Consider the following 23,040-nt stretch of genomic DNA (forward strand, 5'->3'; position numbering starts at 1 on the left):
TGAGGTGGGAACAGAGACTCCAGTCCAAGAGCTGAGCAACACATCGGACCTTCCTGAGCCTCTCAGCCCCAACTGCCTCTCACTCAGAGAGGAGATTCATGACAAGTGTAGAACAAAGCCAAGTGCCTCACACCTCTACTACCAGCTACTCTGGGACTGAGATCTGAGAGCTGCAGTCCCCACCAGCCCAGGCAGAAAAGTTCCCTAGACTTCATCTCTGAAAAGCAGGGCTTGGGTTATGGCTCAACTGGTAGAACACCAGCCAGGCAAGCGCAAGGCCTGGAGTTCTCTCTCTGCAGTACCACCACCAAAGAAAAAGGCTGGACACGAGATGTCCCAGAGTCAAAAGGATGGGATGCGGTCTAGCTCTTATTTTAGGATGTCTGAAAACCTGGCTTGCAAACTTCTCCTGCTTTGTGGGGTAAGAGGATGTGTTTCTGGGTGTTCAAGGAGGAGGTGTTGCAGTCTCCTCTGAAAGGCACAGTGGGAGCGTCACTTGTTTGTGTTCACTTTGCAAGCACGCCGGTGGCTGTTTTCCCACAAAGCGAGGTTCCCTGCACACCACCATCCAAGCAAGTCCCCAGTGGGTGTGAAATCCACACAGAATTGTGGGCCATTAGACAGTTTTATTTCTGCCCCATAAAAATCCTTCAAAACCTGTGGGAGTTTTAACGAGCCAGCGCTCATCCATCCAATCCTTCCCAGCCGAGGGGCCCTGGAGACACAGGGCAGGACAATTAGAGATGTTGTCTCACGCTGCCTGCTTCATTATCTGTGAGTGATGGGCAGTTCAGAGCCTGACCTCCCTCCAGACTGCATCTGTGGGTCTGGTGTGTGTGTATGTGCACATGCGTGTGTGTGTGAGAGAGAGAGAGACGGGAGGATATGTAAATGATGTATAGGCATATAAAAATTCAAGACCAAAACATACATTTCACGTATGGAAGTTTACTTTGCCCTCCATCCCTGGAACTGCCCTCGGATGCCTCCTCTCCTGCCTCCGCGTTTCCTCATAGACCTTGAATGGTCTGAGGTCGGCTGACCTCAAGACGCCGTGCACCCTGTTGTGAACATGAACATGAAGGTGAACAGAGAGGTGAACATGAACATGAAGGTGAGCACGGAGGTGAACGTGAACATGGAGGTCAACATGAACACGAAGGTGAGCATGAACACGGAGGTGAACGTGAACACAACGGTGAACACAAATGTGAATGTGAACACAAAGTGAATGCGAAGGTGAACGTGAACTCGGCTTCAGAATCCCTCTCGGCCTCCTGACCTCCCTCCTCGGCTGTCCTAACGCCTTCTCCATCTCCAAATGAGGGTCCATCGGCCCTTAGACGCTTCTCCTTTTCCCTCACTTACCTCTGATGTGGTGCGCTCCTCCCGGAGACCACTGGCACCCAGAGCCCTGCCCGCTGCAGTCTCGGCGCCATCCTACAGTCTTCTCTGGCACAGCCACTCGCCACCTGAGGATGGGGAGCTGCCCTGGGGCTCACGAGGACCGAGCTGGGGAGAGGCCGGACAGGAAGGAGGGAGAGCACAGAGCAGATTCTGTGAAAGGGCACTGAGTGGCTCATTTGCATGTGCGTGTGTGCCCGTGGGTGCCTCTGTGAACTTGTGGCACCTGTGTTGGACAGAGGGGTAGTTGAAACAGCACAGGTTCCTGTGTGTGGGTACACAGGAAGGAGAGCCCTTCTGTAAACCATATTCCTGTCTTCTCCCAGGAGAGCTGGTGTCCCGTGCCTCCACTGTGAACAGCAGTCCCATTTTAAAGTAATCTGAGCAGAGGGGTGCTATTGTTTCTCACTCACCATTCAGGGCTCCAGCACCAGTCAGGAGCCTGCACAGGCTGCTGAGGTTGTACCAGGGAAGGACCACGAGCCCCTGCTGCTGTGGAGCGAGGCCGGAGGAGTCCCAGGGCTCATCAGATGGCCACGCCGTACACGTCACGCAGGGGCAGACTCCTCACCACACGAGTTGACACCTCCCAGAGCAGGGCTGGGCCACCCTATCCTCCTCTCGGCCGCCTGTGGGGTTCTGGCTGGAGCAGCACCGCTCTGCTTCCCATGGGGCAGAACTGGGATTTGAACTAGAGCTGTACCCTGGCCAGGCAGTGCTTGCCTGCTGAACCACGTCTCCAGCCCCTTCTGGGGCATTGGATACTTTTTTGAGATACGGTCCCTCTTTTCCCCTGGACTACAGCTGGCCTCGAAGCCCAGTATCCCGGCTGGTGGAAGGGCAGGCCCCAGCCCCCATGGCTGTGGTCTGAGATGGGTCCTCATTAAATTTTTGCTAAGAGGAGCCTCGAACCTTGATCCTCCTGGTCTGAGCCTCCCAAACAGTGAGAATCATGAGCCTGAGCCATGGCACCAAACTTCCCTTTCTCTTCAAATGAGCGGAAGTGCACACATTCTCTTTCCCTGAGGCTTTTGGTGGAGGGGCCACGTATACGATGCGAATCTGTAACCTGAGCGGTCACCGAGTCCAGGGAAGTGTGTGGGCACGGGGTGTTCACGCCTGCTCTGCCTGTGATGAACACCACACCAGTCCCGCGTAGCTGGTAGAGCTTGGCAGGGACGGCGAGGACAGCAGGGCTGCCGTTCATGCTAGCAGAGGCGGTGTCTGCATCCTTCCTCGAGGGTCTGACCCGGCGTGGGGTGGAGCACAGGGCCCAGGTATGCGCTCAGGCATCTGCCTTCTCTCCTAGGAGCCCTGGAGCATGCAGCATATCCCTGCGCTCTTCTCAGCCTTCTGCGGGCTCCTGGTCGCTCTGTCCTTCCACCTGAGCCGGCAGAGCAGCGACCCGTCAGTGCTCCTGTGAGTAGCCGCTGCTCCCTCCTGCCGGGGTTCTGGGGGCCGCTCCCGTGCTCTGGGATGGGCGGCCGCCTCCAGGGTTCATCTCCCTTCCGCGGGTGCTGGAGAACAAGCAGACAGCCCATGTGGGCACAGGCTGCGGGGAGCAGGGGAGGTGAAGGGTGAAGGTACAGGCCCCCCCACCCCCCACCGCAGCCGGAGTGAGATGGCTGGTGACACCTGAGTCTGTCCTGCAGCCTTCCCTCGTCCACAGCAGGGCGTCTTCTCTGGGCACACCGAGCCCGGGGCTGCCTGGTTCTAGGAATCACCCGGGCAGGCCAGGCCAGCACCCAGAAAGGAGGCTTACGCTGAGTCCCACTGCCTTCTGTTCCCACTGAGGCCAGCACCCATCTACTCCAGGAGTTCTGTGTCCGAGGTTTTGAATGTGTCTGATCTCTAGCCACTTGGAGGCAGATGCGTTTGGGCACCGGGAATCCCCACTGTGACCGTGCAGTGCACTCCCGCCCTGCAGGGCCACCCAGGCTCTGACTGGACATCCCGCCCTGGGGCTGGGCGCTGTTAGGCACACAAAGGTGAAGCCCTGGGAAAATGAAAAGCAATGCCAGACACCTCCATTAGTGTCTGCTGCCTAGGAGGCTGGTGCGCCCAGGGTGAGTGGCGGATGTCTGGAAGGAAAGCTGTTTTGCGCGATTCTTAGTGTCAGACACAAAGAGAGCGGGTGAGCCACCTTATGCCAGCACCAGAGGAGGCCACAGCTCAGAGGCCTGGCAGGAAGGGAGGAGACCTGGAGCTTTGCTGTGGGCAGCCGGGGCACTGGCACCCCAAGCAGCACTCAAACTCCTCGCCTCCAGGAGCACAAGGTGCAAACGTGACTGATTTTGCACCTGCTGTGCGATGGAGGGAGGAAGAGCCCAGGGCGGCAGCCCCGCTGTGCCAACGCAGCCTTGGCTCCATGTAGTGAAGCCTGGGTTTTCTTCCTTTAGGTCCTTCATCCAGTGCAACATGTTTCCCAAATGTTTACAGCAAAACCTAGAGGAGTCGGCCGCAGACCCCCTCCCGCAGAAGATGAAGGATTCCGTGGTAAGATGCTTGAGTCCCGTGGTCTGTGGTGGGACTGGCTGGGGGCAGGGCTGGCCCAGTACCTTGGGGCTCTTGCTAGTCCAGACCATGAGGAAGAGCAGGGGGGCCCCGGGGCCCAGCCCCAACCTGGCTCTTGGGGACCGTGAGCTGCCTGTCCCCTGAGGATCGTGGTGTGAGCGGGCCAGTCACTGGTGCTGCCCAGGGGTCCCAGGCACCAGTTGGTCTTGTAAGCCACATTTGTTAATTCTGTGGGTTGATGACTGGCACCTTCAGCAGGCAGGCCCTGAGCAAGCAAAAGCTCGTCCCATAGCACAGGAATGCCAGCTGCTCTTCTGATGTGCTCAGCCTCTTCTGCCTCAGCCTCCCGGCTCAGAGCTCTCTCCAAGGTCTCCTGAGGGGTCCCAGACATCTGTTCAGTCCTGGCCCTGGCCCTTGGTTTGGCGGGTGAAAGGGGAGGGAAGGAAGGAAGAAAGGACAGAAGGAAGGAAGAAAGGAAAGAAGGATGGAAGGAAGAAAGGAAGGAAGGAAGGAAGGAAGGAAGAAAGGAAGGAAGGGACTCTGAGGCCTCTTGTGTACCAGGTCCCAGCTCTGGCAGCCTCAAGCATCCTCGGAGCAGACGGGCCTCCCTGCCCGGACTCAGGTTAACACTGTGGAGAGCGATGGCTGTGAGTGTTCCAGGCTCCTGTGCGCAGGAGCACGGAGATCGAGGTGGCTGACAGCTTCCATTCATGCTTTCCTGTGCTTTGTGAGTGGTAGAAGGGTAGCCGCCGGCTGGCATTGATGGTTTCCACAACAGGAATTCTCTTGGGTTTCTTGGGACCCCCCTTCCAGGGCAAGCTCCTAGACAGCACACAAGACCTCTGCCTTTCAGTGTTGTTCTGCTCCCACAAAAGCATTCAGGCTTTCAGGCTTTCTTTCTTGTCACCACAAGGCCACCAAGAGACTGGTCACTGGATATGACTTTATCAGCAGAGAGACATTTAAAATCAGGACCGGGGATGCTGGTGGGGCATGGTATGGAAGCTAGACCAGGTAGAGATCAACTCATGTGCAGCTGGGGCCCTGGCATTCGTTTCAGGAGACCCACGGGGCCGGTCGGGCTGTCCCTCCCCATCCATCTTCCAAACACCATAGCATGGGCCCCCAAAGTCCCCATCCTGGATATCTGAGAAAACTTATGGCCCTTAAGTCTTCCTTGATCTCATGACTGGTGAAGATGCCTCTCTATTTTCTGGTGTATTTGATGTAAAAGTAAGGATTGAATTACAGAGAAATGTGGAATTAGCCACTAGAAGCTGGTAGTGTTTCACTGGGGTAATTGGATCAACGGTGTCCTTAGTTCTTCTCACCTTTGAAACGCCACGTTCACCAGCCTAACTCAGTGGGCGCATTCACTCCTCCTCGAGAGAGGCCCGGGTAGTTAGCGTGTTTTATTGAGAGGATCAGGTTGGTTTGACATGCTAGTGTGCGGCACACGTGTGCGCTGTGCAGCCACCGAGTCGCTCTCCTTGTCTCCGCGGCTTCTCCATCTCTGCCCCTCCTGTGTTCTCTGGTTGTCTTTTCTCTCTCTTCCTACATGTTGCTGCATGTGGACAGGGGCTCGGCCCTTTTACCCAGTGCCCCCCACTGGGTGTCTGGCCAGCTCTCCAGACTTCAGCCAGCAAACCTGAGAGCTACCTCCACCCTGCCCCTGCAGGGCAGGTCGCCCCACACACCCGGAGCCCATTGGCAAAACTTGACAGAGAATAAACGGGTTTGCCTGGCAGACCCCACCCCCACCCCCAGTACTATTTTGTTTGCTTGCTTATTTTGTTTTCACCTTTAAATCTTTAAGTACAAAGGGGTTTTAATTGGTCACGTCAGCTGATAAGCAAGCTTGCTTATCAGCCTTACCTTCCATGGGGCTTCTGAACTCAGGGTAGCAAGTGCTCCATCACTTGAGCCACATACCCAGACCTGTCTGATTCCGCTGGTTTTTATGTTGGGTCTTGGCCTCCAGCTGTGACCTTCCCATGTGGCCGGTGGCCCAGTGATACAGGTGGCAGAGCCAGTGGCGGGCTTTCCATAGGCCTCGCCCGCTCAGCTGTGAGGCCCCTCCTCTGGCACCTGCCCACCACTGTCCTTGGCATGTTCAGACTTGTTTCTTCTTTCTAGGGACCATTCTTGGTTGTTGTTCTTGTTGTGTTTTCTTTGCCAGTTTCTGAGTTTGAATGTAGGGCTTCACTCCTACGTGGCTAGGTAACTTGCTGGCACTCTACAATTTGAGCTATGCATGTTTCCAGCTTAGCTTTTTTGCTAGTTATTTTTTGGAGATAGAGTCTGACAGGCTGTTCTGCTTGGCTGGCTTCAAACTTTTCAGCCTCCCAAGCAGCTGGGATTACAGGTATGAGCCACCTGCACTGGCTTGAAGTCTTTGTTTTTATGTCTAAAACTCAACAATGAGCAGAGACTCGCGTAAAATGAGTTACAGCAGAAGGGGCTTCCTGGTAAACGCTGACCCACAGGCCAGGCCTGACTGGACAGGAAGCCCAACTCATAAAACACCAGGTCCTTTAAAATAGAGTTGTAGGTTTAACATAGTTCACAACACTTCTAAAGGAATTAGATTCACAGCTTTGGCAAATGATTCTAGGGTTTATGTAGAAGAACAGCGGCTAGAAGTTTTAAAAGAACTTGAACAAGAAGGATAAGAGATTTGAGCATCTTACAAAGACTAAATCCTGAGAACAAAGTGTGAGACCTGCGCAAGATTAGGGGATGGGATTAGTGGATCAGAGGAACGCAGAAAAGAGACTCGTCATTTACGTGAATGTCTTATGTGAAAATTAAATGTCACAACCAAGGTTTGATTGTTCGGAGTGTGGGGTTTAAAGGCAGAGGGGGAAAATAAAGAACCTGGTGCGCTAAGCCCTCTGCAGACACCCGTGGGTACCAGCCAGGAGTGAGCTGCGGAAGGTGGGAGGGAGGGGGTCGCATGTGTGGTGGGGACTTTCCACTCTGCAGAGGAAGAGCTATGTTCTGAACAAAGGACCCCAGAAATCCTTCATAAACACAACAACAAAATGCCCAAAGACCAGAGAGCTGTTGGGTGGGAGTTTGATCAACAGAGGACCTAGAGAAGCAGAGCAGATGCCCCTGTCCAGGGTGCCCGGGGTGGGGGGGAGGAGGAAAGGCAAGGCGTGTGCTCTCAGCCCTCACGCTCGGGGCAGCCTGCCTGGGCATGACCAATGGACCACCCACCATCGGCCCTGCCACCCTCCCGGCCACAGTGGTGCAACAAAATTCACCTCCACACAGACAGGCGTGGGGAGAAGCCTGGGCAGGCTGCACCTGTCCGTATGTTTCTACCACAACTTGGCAAAAGTGGATGGATGAGGAACCCCACAGCAGGAGATTAAAGTGGTCCCTGCCTGGCGCACCCAGGGCAGACATGCGAGGGTCTCCTCTAGACCCCCCTGAAACAATTTTCCAAGAGAGAAGAAATGAAAAGCTGCTCAAAGAGACGATTTGCCAGCAGCGGGAGGTCTGCAAGCACTGCAACACCTATGGACAACAGAGAAATTAAAAGCCACCCGGCGAATGTCAAGAGACCTTGCGGGGCTCCTGAGGGCCCAAACAAATGAGGGAACTGAAGTTTAAAAAAAAAACAATGACCAAAGACCCCTGTCCCAGCCGCACGGGGAACTAGACATTCTGAAGAGGGGAGCGGGAGCTATGGGTGAGCAGAAGAACGTTTCCACAAGGCCAGGAGTGGGAAAACATGAACTAGACACGAAGAGATACAGGGACAGCGGGAGATCTGAAACATGTCAGGACTCCAGGAGAGGGCAGGGCAGAGAGGGGAGGGCACGGAGGGATGGAAGGGTGGGGAGGGGGGGAGCGTCAGAGGAGGAGGGGGGCCAGCCTTGGAGCAGGTTCACCCAGCCTGTGTGAGAACCGGCAGGGGAGGTGACCCAACTTCTCTCCTTCCAGAGGGGCGTCCTGAGGTCAGATCTGCTCATCTGCTCCGTGGCCGCTGTCCTCTCCTTCGCAGTCAGCGCGAGCACCGTGTTCCTGTCCTTACGTGTAGGTGGCCATGCCTGCTCGCCCGCTTACCAACAGGCGGGTGCGGGGTGAAGCCAGGGTGAATGCGGGGAGCCAAGGTGTGGGCCGAGGAGCCAGGGTGGAGCCGCGGTAGAGGGGACACACCGTCAGGGGCCTGAGACCAGCTGAGGGCTGACCCCCACTCTGTTTTGGTGGTACTGGGGTTTGCACTCAGGGCCTCATGCTTGCTAGGCAAGTACTCTACCACTTGAGCCATGTTCCACGCTCTATGACTAGCTTCTAAAAGATGGGGCAAGGCCACATGTATCCCTTGGGGCACCCCTCCTCTGCCTCCCAGCCTCCTCCCCTTCCCCCCTCCCCAGCCTCCCCTTCCTGGCTTGGCCTCCCACCTCTAGTGTGTAATGAGGTCCCTGTTTCCCCGCAGCCATTCCTCAGCGTGGTGCTGTTTGCCCTGGCAGGCGCTGTGGGACTCATCACCCACCATCTGCTGCCCCAGCTCCGCAAGCACCACCCCTGGCTGTGGGTATCACACCCCATCCTGAGGAGCAGGGAGCACCGGCCGCAGGAGCCCACAGGTCAGTGCTGCCGTCGCGGAGGAGGGCTCAGGGTGCGCTTCGCCGTGGCCACGGGTCCTGAGTGTCGTCCTCCCACAATAGAGAAAGGTGCACGTGTGCCTTGGAGTCCAGAATGTTCTTCCAGACACACTCACCAGTCAGAATAAGAGAGCTCCAGTGTAGCCAGCTAGACGTACTGTTGGTTAAAATATCCATTGGTCACTGGTGTGGCCAGAACTTTAAAGGAGGTGATGTCCCTTGTGCTTGGAGCCCACGCTTCCGGCTCGCACTGAGCTGGGGTTAAAGAGCTCCATGCCCTGGCCCGGCAGAAGGTGGTCTGGCGCGGGCCATGGAGCCCATCTCCAGGCAGCCCGGGGGCTTCAGTCACAGACTGCTCGGAAACCTGGATGGTAGGTGAGGAAAGGGTCCTGGCCACGGCCTCACAGGGTGGGCATGGAGCCTGCCATGCCAGCGAGAGCCCGGCCCAAGCACAGGCCACAGGCTGCTGCCCTAGTGCTGCACAAGTTCAGGGGCTCCTCATGTGGGGTTCTCAGCACTACACCCCGGCAGGACGCCAGGCTCTGGGAAGCAGTGGCTGGAGAGGGGCTCTGCAGGGACGCAGGCCCTGGATGATTCTGTGCATAAATTCCCCCTGCAGGGCCACGAGCCCTGCCCAATGTAATTCTTTGGGAAGACTGAGTTCTGTGGGAGTCGTGGAGTGTTGGGGAGTTACCACAGAGGTTTATTTGGGGAGGGGGGACTATTGTTTTGAGGTCCTTGGTGAATCGTTGGTAGAGGTTTGAGGTAAGAAGCTTGAACTCTGAGAACAGGAGTCCACCATTGGTGTCTTTATCCAAATGTGTATCTGCTCCTAGAACTGGAGGAGGCCTGTGTCTGCACCCAGAGTTCCCCTGTACCTGCCCCTCTGACCTGGGTGCGCCAGGACCCGTGTTGGTGTCTGCCCATCTCTCCTGCAGCTGTCCTGCACCTGCGCTGTGCCTCTGCCTCCATCCTGCCCCAGACCCGGCCCGGCCCTCCCCCACCGGGGGCTCTTCCCCCAAAACCTACCAGAGCCCAGTTTATTTTTTTTTATTTTTTATTTTTTTGGGTCCGGTCGTGGGGCCTGAACTCTGGGCCTGGGCACTGTCCCTCAGCTCTTCAGCTCAAGACTAGCACTCTACCACTTGAGCCACAGCATCACTTCCGACTTTTTTTCTTTTTGCTTATGTGGTGCTGAGGAATCGAACCCAGGGCCTCATGCATTCAAGGCAAGCGCTCTACCACTGAGCCACCTTCCCAGCCCCCCCCCAGTTTAAATGGAAATCATCTCACTACTCCAGGCCTGCCTGGTCTTTTCAACGCAAGTGGGTGTGTTTGTGCTACTGAGCATTTTGATGCGTAGGTCTGTTATTTGTTTAAAACAAGATTCACACTGAGAAGATGGGAGGCAGGAGGCCAGCCCTGCTGGACAGGATTCACGCCGAGGAGGTGGGGGGCTGGCTGTGATGGACAGGTGTGTGTGTGTGGTTTCCAGACTAAAAGCTGGGACGTGGGGTTCTTTGACAGTGAGGCAGCTGTGTGTGCCTGAGCTCTGAGGACCCTAGACCCACATGCACTTCCTCAGCTGACCCCTGCTGCAAATGAGCAAAAAGAACAGGTTACCAGATGTGTTTTACCTGCGACAAGGCTCCATCTCAAAGGCCGGGCCTTGTCTGTCGCAGCAAGTGAGGAGGTTGGATTGTGTTTTCCCATGGATCCTCGGGGTCTCATAATAACTGACTTCCGGAAATTTGGGGGAAATGAAGTGATCTGCTCTTACCGAAACAGCATCTCTTGGTGGAGTCACTAAGAGACAAAGAGCGAGTATGTTTTTGTAGTTTACTCATTTACTTCTTTGCACACTCCAACGATGCTGATGAATATGCTTTCCATTCATCCAAAAATAATTATTGAGTCGGGTGTGGTGGCTCAGGCTGGAGGCTGAACACAGGAGGCTTACAGCTTGAGGCCACTCTCCTCCACTAGTTGTTAAGCATGATGGCGCATGTTTGGCATCCCAACCACAGGCGACACATAAGCAGGAAGACGCAGCCACAGCCAACCTGAGCACAACTGCAAAACCCTCTCAGGATCAAGCAAAGCCAAAACAAAAGGAGTAGAGTTCTGGCCTAGCAAGAATGAAGCCCCAAGTTCAGTCCCCCCATTACAGTTTGAACCCCACAACTAATGACTGAGTTCCGAAGGGTCACCTGGTCCCAGCCTGGGTGACCTGGAGATGAGGACTGAGATGTGGATGCAGCAGATAAACGGGGAGCCGGGGAGCCGGGGAACCGAGCACCTGGATGTGGGGTGCAGCCTGCACTCTACCCACAGGGTAGAGAGGCCAGAGGCCCCGGAGAGAAACTCACAGCCAACCCCATCCTCTTGCTTGTGTATGGCAGCTGGATTCGAGTAATTTAGCGCGGAGTTAATATCCAGTGCTCAGTAAATGTCACCCAAATGGACAGACGTGTGCTCAGTGGGCACACAGTCTGTGGAGAGTGCTCAGCAGCTTGCTGCTTGCCGAAAGGTTTATGCCCTAATTTTATGGTGCGCTGGAAATAATGAATAAAGGATCATATAAATTATAAAATGCATCCACCGAAGCTCTCATTTAAATGGTAATTTAAAAAAAATTACCAGTTCACTAATGAGTCCCAAATTTGTAATTCTGCAATGAGATTTACTTTGTAGCATCGCCAACCTCTTTGCATTTGCAGATGACTGACTAACTGCTGTGTGGAGTAGAAACTGCTCTCCTCCCTATCCCAAGCATCTCTCATCTAAATCAAGGGAGGGTTTACTGTGAGGAAAGCTAAAGGCCCTGTTAGCCAAGCCCAGCCCCTCCTTCCTCCCTCCTCTGAGTCTCCTCTTGGGGATGATGGGGGGGGGGGGGGGGAAGGATCTCTACGATCAGTTCTGACTTTGGATAATTCTTCCAAATAACCATCCTGTGCATTCCTGCCAGCTCCCTGCAGGACAGAGGGACTCCTCTCCCTCCTTTCCCTGTGTGCTCACGAGCCTTTCACTCTTCCTTCCAGTACAGTTTTATTTTTGGTTGTTTGGTTGCTTTTGTGCTGGTTTTGAACTCAGAGCCCGGGGGCTGAGCCTGAGTTTTTTGCTCAGGGCTAGCACTCTACCACCTGAACCATATCTCCACTTCAGCTTTTTGTTGACTAATTGGAGATAAGAAGAGTCTCATGGACTTTCCTGCCTGGGCTGGCTTTGAACTGTGATCCTCAGATCCCAGCCTCCTTGGTAGACAGGATGACAGGTGTGAGCAATTGCCGGTGTGTCTCCTCTGGCTCCCCCCCCCACCTCCCGCCCTCCCCTCTCCCAGCAATATGAAGAACCTTCTATTCCTAAAAAATGAAAAACAAAATCTGAGGAGTCATTTGGGGAGGTAGACTGCTGTTTAAAAAATGTGTCAAATGAAAATTTAAAGAGGTTTAAAAAAAAGGGAAAGAAGAAAGAAAAAAAGCCACCCGGGCCGCCTGCAATTGAACACTGGCAGAGTAACCTCACCTTGGTCCGGGGGAGGAGAATGGAACTCTGCTCAGCGTGACCCAGTGTGGCAGCCTGCGCCGCGGGCACACGGGGGCTCTGCAGCGCTCGCCCCCATCGCCCGCTGTTTTTGAGAAGTTCACCAAATGTGGCTATTCAGGGGAGGAGAGGCACAGTCAGGGCCCAGAAGCAGGGCTCACACTCAGGCTGCTGGTTTGGGAAGTGAGGCCTCTTTGCAGGAAACAAACAAGGGCAGGTACCAAGTTAAAGGAAGGAGCTCCACAGCCCAGCCCCTGCCCCGAGGGCACAGACGGGGTGTGCCAACGACCGGGAGAGTTCATTCCACCCAGCAGCAGGCTCGGGTGCTGGATGAGCTGGTGAGAGGGCCCGAGCGATGCCCACTTGAAATGAGCCGCCGCCCTGTGAAGCAGGAAACTCTCCCCTTGAATCTTGAATTGGAGGAGTTCTTCTTCCTTAAGCGAAAACCATCCAAGGGGCTTTTTTAAATCATCGAGAAAGACCTATTTTAGTCGCATAAGCATCTAAATGAAATACGACTGAAAACTCTTCTTTCAGCAGAGCCAGAGCCTCCGGTCGTCAGGACACGTCTATAAACTTGCAAATGGCATTGTTACTTTGCATTCTGGGGCTCAAGGGCCTCATTTTCCTGGGAAGCAGAGATAACAATGTCTTTTTATGGTGTCTGTGCACTATCAGGATAGGTTCTCTCTTTAACTTTCATGGGTGTGGGCGCAGGGACACTTCAGGGACCTAGAAAGCGAATCTTTTATGTGTTATTGCTTCTGTAAGCACTCTTTTGATGAGCCTCCCAAAGCTGTCCCAAAAGAAAGGATTAAGTGTGATCTTCATGAGCTCACAACTCCAGACATACGTTTCTGTCTCAGCTTCTGGTTTTCATTTCTTCTCAGTTCCTTTACCTGGAGACCAAAGGGTTTCAGTGGAATAAGTTCCTGAGGTCGGTAGAAGGAAACTAAGATACATAAGAATCCTGCCTGACCCCTGCTTCAGTGGGTCGCATGAGAGGCCCATCCCTCCTGACGTCTGGCATAGACTGTGGGTGCTTGTTGCTGAGTACACGTGAGGCCTGGCCTGCTGCCACCTCTACGCCATCCACTCAGGCATTCTGCACCCATGAGGGTGACACCGGGCCATCTACTCCAGATCTAGATGTCAGCCCTGGCAACTTTATTTCCCTTGTAGCTTCCTGCTGATGAGTGTGCTTCAGCCTGGGTCTTGCTCAGTCTGTGTGAGCGGTGGAGGGTGCCCGAGGTTTTGCTTATTTTTGTTGTACTGAGGGTCGAACCAGGGCCTCATGGAAATACTCTACCACTCTGATCTACAGCTCCAGCCTTTGCCTCTCTGTTGTGTTTTGCATCGCTGCCTTGGCTTAGGCTGACTCAAACTTGTCATCCTCCAGTCTCTGCTGGATCCTAGCTAGAGCCCACGTATCTGGGATTACAGATGTGCATCACGGTGCTCACCCACATGACCCTACGGGTTCTACCAATGACTCGAGGTAGTAAAGTAACTTAGGAATGAACGGCTGGTTTTAGCTCTGTAGTTCTATTTTCCTCGAGATGTCTGGTGCTGAGCCACTTAGACAGTCTCCCTGCTTTGCTTCTGTTGGAAACCAGAGATGGCCTCTGCCATCCTCTGTCTAAGTGGTCCTGCGATGTCAGACGCAGCTCCTCTGCACTCTGCTTACACGGCCAGGGAACGCGGTTCTGTTCTTCTCAGGCTGATGCCCAGGGCTGCAGACGTCACAGCCAGCTCCAGGCCGGGCAAGGGCAGCCTTCAATCTCTGGAGCACACACACAGAGTCTCAGGATTGAAGGCTCAGGGAATGGAGCATGGTGCCGTGGGGCATCTGTAGAGCCAGCAGCATGGCACGTGGCAGGTGGCGGGGTGGCTGGAGGGCTCAGAGCTGGCTGCTGCTCCCATTCCCACTGATTCTCGTTGCTTTGTGTCTCTGGGGTGAAGCTGGCTCTGTGGACACCATGGGGTCTGCGCCCTCCACCTTGGCTCATCTCCACCTGCTGAGGAACCTCAAGCTCCTACAGGGCAAATGACCAGCGTGTGAAAACCCAGCTGGGCTCCCAGCCCGACTCTGTACTGCATCCCACGGCGCCATGTCGATGGGTTGTTCCCCGTGGGTGTTTTAGCAGCGCAGTGGAGGAGAAGGAGGAGTCTCTCTTCCGTGTATGTTTTGTTTGCTTTGATGGGGATCTCGCCAGGGTTGAATTCTTCCTCTGAAGGCTGGGGTTGTATGCTCTTCCTCTGAGGGGCCAGGAGTGCTGGAGCCCAGCCAGGCCCCCTGTGGTGCTCTTATCTGACTGGTGAGCTTAGAAACTGAGAGCAGCAGGAGATGACTTCACACAGAAACCCAGCTGTGCCCAGCGTGCCTCACAAGATGTGAAATAGGAGACAGGGAGCTTTGTCATTGAAAATCAGTTATGCGGGACTCTCCTGCACCGCCCCCGTTCATCCTCACTGAGTTTAACCATCCAGAGCTTTCCCAACTGCTAACAATCCTAAGGCCACAGATACCTGGTGCTGCCCCTGCCTTCATGCCCGGAGAGCATTCCGCTGGGATGGCCGGGGCTCCCTGGAAACACTAAACCAGGAAAGACTGTTGGCAAGTGGGAAGATTCATATTTAGATGAACAGCTATTCTGCTCATTGCCATCACAGGTCCTAAAGACAAAGGCTTCGCCTTGCAGGTTGATGTTTCCAAGACATAATGTAGTTTTCCCTGTCATGGGGCGGGGTGTGTGTGTGTGGGATGTAGTGTGTTCAAGACCTGGCAGAGTGTGTGCACACCCCGACCCGCACAGGGTGGAGCGGCTGGCGGGGCCCGCCTGGGTGTGCATTGCTTACGGACAAGCACAGAGCCATTGGCACTTGCTCCTCTGCGCCTTCTTCAGGTGCTGTCCATTCCAGGGAGGGTGGAGTCAACCCGTGCCAGTCCCAGAGCCTCCGGCACAGCTCTGGGAAGGGTGGTGCCGACCTGTGCTCCCGGTGTGTTGGCTCCTGGGACCCTGTGTGCCCAGCAGCCACTGGCAGCCGCCCTCTTGTGTCAGGGCAGAGCACACCTGTCCTCTCAGCTACATGGGAAGTACAAATAGGAGGATCACGGTCCAGGAAGGGTTTGGCAAAAGCATGAGACTCTATTCAGAAGTAATGAAAGCAAAAAGGGGTCAGGGCATGGCCAAGTGGTAGCGTCCCTGCCTGCCAAGTGCAAGGCCCCAAGTTCAAGACCTGATGCATCCAAAGAAACAGACAAAAAGCTTCAGGCTCACCATCTACAATAATGTTTCCTCAGCCTTGCCCCTTACCTGTGCTTTCAGCTCTGCATGGGAAGAGCTGATTTTGGCTGACTCCGTGGCTTGGTACATGCACGGTTGAATTGATACACAACCATTGAATACGACCAAGAATGTATGAGGCAGAAGTTGGGTGCCAGTGGCTCACACCTACGTCTAAGCTGCTCAGAAGGCTGAGATCAAGAGATTCACAGATCAAAGGCCATCCCACAAAGAGTTCTATGAAACTCTGTCTCCAAAATAACCAGAACAAAGCTGGGCCAGAGACCTGTCTCATGCCGTAGAGCACCAACCCAGCAAGCATAAACCCCATTGCTTCCATAAGAAGGAAGAGGGGAGAAGGAGGAAGGAGGAGGAGGAGGTCTGCAAAGGCTCACGGCCGTGTTTTCAGCATGTTGTATGTGCAGGGCCTGAGATGAGCTCTGGGGGGAGGATTTATGTTAGAGTCAGGAGAGCCGAGAAGGAACTCACAGCGGCATACATAACTTCGGGGTTGCAGAGGAAACCAAAGGAAATGAAAAAAATAATGAAGAGGATAAAGGACAAGCCCATAGGCCAAGGATGGAGATGAGAAGTCTGCAGAGAAAATGGAAGAAGTGAGTGGGAAGGACTTGAGGCTGGGCAGGAGCCGGCAGATGGGCCAGCGGAGAGTGAAGCAGCTCCGAGGGCCTGAAATGTTCTGGGCCTCAGAATGGTGCCCCAGGTAGACTGGGGCAGGGCAGTTACTTGGCCTGACAGTGTGTCCTGGGCAGGAATAGCCACAGAAGCTCAGGGGCAGAGGTCGGGCAGTACATAGGAGACACACAAAGGGGGCTGTCCACTCTCACGAAGCTATCCAAAGTGGGACGTGAGCTCTGTGAGGAGAGGTAGGAGGAAGGGGTGTGCTTCACCTGCTCCACACAGGACAGACTGGACAGAGCCAGTGGGCAGAGAGTGAGCACTGGGTCAAGGTGGCAGAGTGCTTGGGACCCAGGGTCCAGGGGGAGAATCAGCCTCAGGAGCACAAAGTGGCCGCAGGTGATTTTGTAATCAGGGCTAAAGTCATTTCCTTGGAAGGAGTGGAGGAATCTTGAGGATTTGATTTCTTAGCTTTCATGTACTGCCATAAAAGGTTATAGCTAGTCTGTCTGTAAAACATGTAACACGCCTTGACTTCATTAATTATATATATAAACTCATTCATTATGGAATAGCACATTTCCAGACCTGCCCTAGGAGACATTGCACACTGTCTATTAAGAAAATCCAAGGAGAATTTCTGCCCACCTCCAAGATACCCCAGGCAGCACCCCTGACCTCCTGTGGCCTGAAAGCTCTTCCACATAGCCTCCATGTGTGTGACTCCCTTGTGCTCACGAGTTCTTCTCAAGTAAGGTTTTCCAGGGTAGATTCTGAGTTATAAAGATAATACATTCTTATTTGAAAAATAAGTCAAAGAAGAAACACCAGTTTCCAGTTTAATATGAGTACGCACCTGTGTGCACTTGTTACTTCCTGCAGTCCCGTACCTGAAATCCCCGGGAGCAGGTGGCTTATCTCTCATCCCAGGTGAGAGACAGGGAGGGGACAGCCTGTGACACAGAGTGACAGCTTCTCCCATGGAGTTCTTCTGTTGCACCCCAAGCCAAAGGAATGGAGAGCTATGTGAAAGCCACATAATTCTCTCTCTCTGTATGTATGCCTATGTTTACATATACATACATGCAGACATACACATACATATATACATACATACATGTACATATGTACACATAGATACATGCACACATGCATAACGATAGATAGATCGATCGATCGATAGATAGATAGAGCTGTGAACTTTGGGAGATGACTGATAGTTGGATCTGGGGATACAGTTTCCTCTTTTTGATTCTGGAAGGGAGGTGGGGTCTCCACTGACCTTGGCACACGTGGGCTCTGTCTCCTGTGGAGAAGGCCGAGCCACACAGACAAGACAGTGGGCCTGCCTGTGCTCCCTTCCCTGAGGCAGAGGCAGAGGACCCCAGAGCAGAGTCAGGGAGGGCATGGGCCATGGTCTGTGCTGTGAGCAGTCCCACCAGCCCCCATCCTTCCCTGGAGGGACAAGCTAGCCCATGCGAGCGAGGTGGGGACTGTGTGCACTGTCTACTTTACCATCGTCCACCCTGGGCACAGGGCTGGGGCCGTTTCTCTCGGTAGCAGCCTCACGGGACAGCTCAGAAAGACAAGTCAGAAGTTCAGGGTCCCCCTGAATGCCATGCAGCCTGGGCTGGCTGTGAACTCTGGTCCTTCGTGGGAGCAGAAGCTCCCGGGGGACCTCAAGTTCTCTTGCTGCTCTGATGGCTCAGACAGGTGTCACAGGTTTTAGTGATGAGTGTTTGGGGACCAGCCTTTTCTGTTTGTGTGCATTGTCCCAGGCTGCGGTTGAATCTAAGGAGGGAAAAGAGACAGAAAAGAAGCCAGCCCCAGCCTCGGCCATCACCGTGAGCCAAAAAGTAGCCACTGGACTCTCTTCCTGTTCTCTGTCCTTGTCCTCCTCCCTCTCCACTGCAATTGATGGCTGCTGTGATGTCATGATGGTGCAGGCCGGCTCGTGTCATTTTATCTGAGGTCACTTGACTGAAAACTAGGGCACTGGCTTGTGTCACTGTGTGACAGCATAGGAGCAAATCCGTGGCCTGGTGGGTGTCAGTCTGGAGTCTGGGGTTCTCCCCCCACTGCCCCGCCCTGCAGCTTGGATGGGGGGCAATGTCTTTATTGTTGTCTCTACTCAAGGAAAAGAGCCTCGTCAGAGACGGTTCTGCCTGGATGTTTGTTTCTTTCAGAGGTAACCCGTTTGATGTGGTTTGAGAGACTCTACGTCTGGCTTCAGTGTTTTGAGAAGTACATCTTATATCCAGCAATAACTCTGAACGGCCTCACCCTCAACGCCTTCTCCATAAGCAATCACCGGAGACTCGGCACCCAGTAAGTGGACCCGTGGCTCTTTCTCCTAGCGATTCGCACTATAATATATTCTCTCTGCAGGCTGCAAAAGAAATCAACCCACCTCCACTCACCTTAGGGTGGCAGAGCCAGGCTCAGTGGTTTCTGCCTCCAGCGGTGACAGCAGATTATAGGGAGACTGGGTGTGGAAGAAGTGCATGAGTAACAATCAGAAGATCTGGAAACGCTGGTGCCGGAATGCAGCCGCCAGCCCCACGGCCAGCACAGCCCCATGGGATCCCACTTCCCTCTACTCTCCTGGGGCTATGCTTCATGAACTGCTTCGCACCATTCTGTTTAGCAAATGCTCCACCATCTTGCGTATGGGAGAGGGGTGGTTCACGCTGCCCTCTGCGTGGATGAGGAGGAGCTTCGTTTAATCTGAACACTGGAGCCCCAGAGGCTACCTGCCACCAAGTCAACCGCATGTGGGTAGAGCCTTCACCATGCCCCTCAGTCACCACCTCCACGTTGTCAAACTTATTCTGAACGCACACATGGAAATCTTGCCGTCAGTTCGAGCTGAGAGTGGCCGGTGTGGGAGGAGGGCGTCTGAAGAGGCCCTTGCCCGGGCCTGCCTGTCAGCCATGTTGTGCCACATTGCCCGTGTGATGCCTCGTGGCCAAGCACCACTTGGGTCAGCCCGAGCGCTCAATCCCATGCGTACTGGCTGGAGCTTGCTGCTGCTTTTCTTGGGGTGCAATGAGGATGCATGAATTCGTATTTGCCAAAGACAGAGCAAGCGGCCCTGGGGTGTTCTAATGTTCTGTTGGGCTTCGAGCACACATGGACTGACCGGTGGCCTCTCTGAGAAGATCCTGGCACACAACGCAGACATTGACTGCCCCGTGGCCTCTCTGCCTCTCGGGGACTGTCATCCTTCCTGTGTGCTTGGACCGGGGTACAGATTCTGTGCTCCTTGGTGCAGCCCTCCGATCAAGGAAGAAAGCTTGTAAAGGGGGGTAAAGTGGGTGGTGGCCCCTGGGCCAGCTGCACAGCGGAGGGGCAGCGGCAGCCACTCCAGGAGGCCACTCTGCGTGTGGAATGCACATTCTCAGGCCTGGATTTCCCAGTGACTAACTCAGAGTGAGTCAGGTCCTGGGCAGACAAGTAAACCGGGTGGTATAAGGCACTGGACAACAGTGGAGCCCAGAGCAAGGAGCTGAAGAATTCAAAGTCCCCACCCAGCCTCAGGATGAGGGTGTTGCAGGCTGAGTAGCCTGCAAGTTGAGGCTCAGCTGTTGGAGAAGATGGCTGCACAAACTGTACCTCCCAGAGAGCGCCAGACAGAGGGAGCAGACCCTCTGTCCCTTGCAGTCTCTCTAGACACCAACGTCAAAAAGAAGCACCTCGCTATCCTCAGCTACCAGATGGTACCGTCGTGAGCAGGTCCCTTCTGAGATATCTCAGGGCAGAATTAAAACAACCCCAAGGTCACAGCAGCCCACCAGCGGGGCCTGCTCAGCGCTCCAAGGCCACGTGTATACTCGGGACCTGTTCAGTGCTGCAAGGCCATGTATACACTCAGGACCTGCTCAGCACTCCAAGGCCGTGTGTACACTCCCCATGGCCCTTTCTGAACTGGATAATCCAAGGCCTCTCCTGAAAATGACTTCTAGACAGTCAGCAATGAGCTCCTCAGCACCGGCTCTGCTTCTTACTCGGCCTTCCACTACACACCCTGTGCACGCAGAGGTACCTTGGGTGGGGAGTGGTGTAGGGGGTGGAAAATGCCTGCCACTGTGACACTTTCTCAGAGGATTGCATTTCCTGCCTGGTCCCTGCCTGCGTCTTGAGCCATTGTGTTCACTGACAGCCACCGAGAGGACCTTCAGCTAAGCACAAGTAGACCTGGTACCATCGGCAGCAGCCATGACAGTGCAGAGCCTTGCAAGGCCCGCTCTCAGTCCTGAAGATCTTCCACAGTTGTAGCCTGTCATCACCCATGAACTAATGAAGTCTTCATGCTCATGGACAGCAGAAAGCTAGATCTGCCTCATTTGGACTTTGCCTAAAAAACCCAGGACACAGCAGTCTGCCCCGGAAGCCCAGGTCTCCCATTGCTGGGTTCCCTTGGCGGCTGTGGCTGTCCCTCGAGGGTCTTCGTGCTCTGGGCAGCTGTAGAGGCAGCTGTCACGGAGCCGTGATGTCACAGGCACCATCATAGAGGAAGTGGTTCCCGGAAAAGGTGGCAGCCAACCCAGCCTCGCCAGCCTCCCACAGGAAGGGGCATTCCGCACTATGGCCAGCTGACTGTGTCCACGTGGAGCCAGGCCAGGTCCTGAGGTCAGCCTCATGTCACGGCCCCTCCTCAGCCAGCGCATCCTGAGGCAGAGTAGGAGCAAGCAGAGTTCCGGCACAATGCAGACCCCAGGTCAGGTGGAGGTGGACGGACTGCCAATGTTAGGGCTTTCTGGTGATAAGATTGACAGCTTTGTACCTGGAAATTGTATCCTCACGTAGCTCCATACCACACTTTAATAAATGCCTTGTGCGCAGCCTCCGGGTCACAGCTTGATTGCCACCTCTGACAATCAAATCCCCTCTCCTTGCAGCTCTGAAGGACAGAATCAATTATTGTCAGTCACACTGCTCCCACCGGAGCCCTTCTCCAGCCCTTCTCCTTATGCATCCTAGAATAAGATGCCGCCTCTGACGAGAGTCTAGAGCAGAGGCAGAGGCCTGAGCATGCGGTGGTGAGTCACCGGCCTCTGCGCCCCCATGACCTCCCTCCCTTCTTCCCCAACAGCTGGGACATTTTCCTGATGATCATCGCCGGCATGAAACTGCTGCGAACTTCCTTCTGCAACCCGGTCCACCAGTTCATCAACCTGAGCTTCACCGCCATCTTCTTCCACTTTGACTACAAAGACACTTCCGAGGGCTTCTTGTTGGATTTCTTCATGGTGTCCATTTTATTCAGCAAGGCAAGTTCAGTGGTCATTTTCTTCATTTTCTAACACGAGAAAGAGGCATTTCTCATCCCCTGTGTTAACGGTTGAAAATGGATGCATAAGAGGAAATGTGTGTAGGCTGCACGTATATGTTACAGTCAGGATGCTCTCCACTGAAGACTGGCAGGCAGATTTATGTAGTCCCCCTTTTATTTTGCCTTGAGGTGACATCTGTGGCCTGGCACCTGGCAGCTGTGCTCCTTGGGTGGTTTCATTTCCTTAGTTCATCTCAAGCTAAAGTTCATCTGTTTGAAAGTAGGCCATGAGCCCTTCCAGCTACGGGTCACTCAGACAAACAGGTAGAGACGGTGCCTGGGCCTGAGACAGACAGGGCATGTGGCCGTCCCTCCCTTCTGGGGCGCACTCTGACCACACAGCCTAGGTTTGTAGATGGGAAGGGGGGAACGTGGACGACTTCCGGTGAGTCTGCTCTGTGGTGGCTCCTTCTTCTTCCTTGTTTGCCCCTCAGATTATGTCCTTGTGGCATCACTGGGTTCTCGCCCAAGCCTGACCTGATCAACACGTGGCCCTCAGGCCATGATTTGATATTTTACGTCTGCCCCCCCTCCCCCATTTAATTTTTGTCACTTCTTCCTGAATTATGTTCACCAATTTTTGTCCAAACTTCTCCTCCACCCCCATTGGCTTTCTCTTTGATTTTTTTGGTCACTAAATGGGAAGTCTGTTAAAGCACCATCACAGACAGCAGGTCCTCTCTCTTCCTCTGGACAAGAATGGATTTCTCAGACCCTGGCCTGGTCACCGGCCCACGCTGTTTTCCTATGTGTCTGGGTGTCTTGGTTCTGAGTGATCTGTCTCACTTCCTACCTACTCAACTCTCCGGCTTCACTGTGCGCTGATTCCTCTTCCCTCCCATAATGAGAGTAGGATTGCACATGCCCACTCTCCTCTGACGAGCATTATGAATCCCACCACGGTGAACCCAGTCCTTCTGGAACCTCAGTTTGCTGTGAAATGGAAAACAGCAATGCCTATCCCTCCCCAGTATGGAGAGAGCTCACTGATATGACTGTAAATAAATATGAAAGTGGCGTGCCACAGCAGAGGGCATTCCGGGCCTGCCCGGCCCCGAGACTCCAGCCTGCCCCAGTCTGAGACAGAGCATACTGGCCCTGCCCCAAGAGTCTCAGGCAGGAGACACCATCCAAGGGAAGTCAGCCTGGCGCTCTTCCCACACCTTCCGTCCCTTGGTCCTGTCATCTCTCCTCCATCCTCCAAGCTCTTCTTTTCCCCTAAGTAGAACAGTGACACGCTGGCCACATCCCACTGTGTCTTGGGTGGCGGAGGCCCAGGAGGGTGTGTGCTTGGGGATGCTGTTTATCAGGAGGGTGTGTGGAGTGGGTGTTGTTTGTAACTGGACCATAGGTGGCATAAGCCTTCTCACTCATTCCCCTGGCCCATGGGCTGTGGGAAGCCAGCCTTCCTGGACAATCTCAGCACCTTTAGTTGGAAGAGGATGCAAAAGTATGGCCTGAAAACTTCCCTCCCTCCGACGACTTTGCCGCATGTTAGAACACGTTCGGCACCACATTCTGCAGGCCATTCGTTCAACACAGAGCCCTGCTTTTGCCATTTAGCAAATTAAAATTAATGGAGAGGGTGTTTGATGAATAATTGCACAGGACCGTGTTCTGGGGGCTGTGGTTCAAGTTCAGGCGCTGGGAACATTTCCAAATGGCATTTCCCTGTATTCTGTGAGAGCAGATGAGAGCAGTT

The 23,040-nt window shown here is 54.2% G+C and overlaps 1 protein-coding gene across 1 annotated transcript in view; it reads left to right on the forward strand.

Moving 5' to 3' along the window:
• The window catches only part of Pcnx2 (pecanex 2), a 101,890-nt gene that overhangs the window by 35,553 nt on the left and 43,297 nt on the right, over positions 1–23,040 (forward strand). Inside the window, exons 16-21 of the mRNA XM_042686185.1 lie at positions 2,714–2,823; positions 3,804–3,900; positions 7,873–7,965; positions 8,369–8,519; positions 18,190–18,331; positions 21,099–21,276. Coding sequence (XP_042542119.1) covers positions 2,714–2,823; positions 3,804–3,900; positions 7,873–7,965; positions 8,369–8,519; positions 18,190–18,331; positions 21,099–21,276 — 771 coding nt within the window. The remainder of the gene's footprint in view (positions 1–2,713; positions 2,824–3,803; positions 3,901–7,872; positions 7,966–8,368; positions 8,520–18,189; positions 18,332–21,098; positions 21,277–23,040) is intronic.

The sequence above is a fragment of the Dipodomys spectabilis genome, unplaced genomic scaffold (assembly GCF_019054845.1).
Source record: "Dipodomys spectabilis isolate Male_0828 unplaced genomic scaffold, ASM1905484v1 ptg000096l, whole genome shotgun sequence".
Lineage (NCBI taxonomy): Eukaryota > Metazoa > Chordata > Mammalia > Rodentia > Heteromyidae > Dipodomys > Dipodomys spectabilis.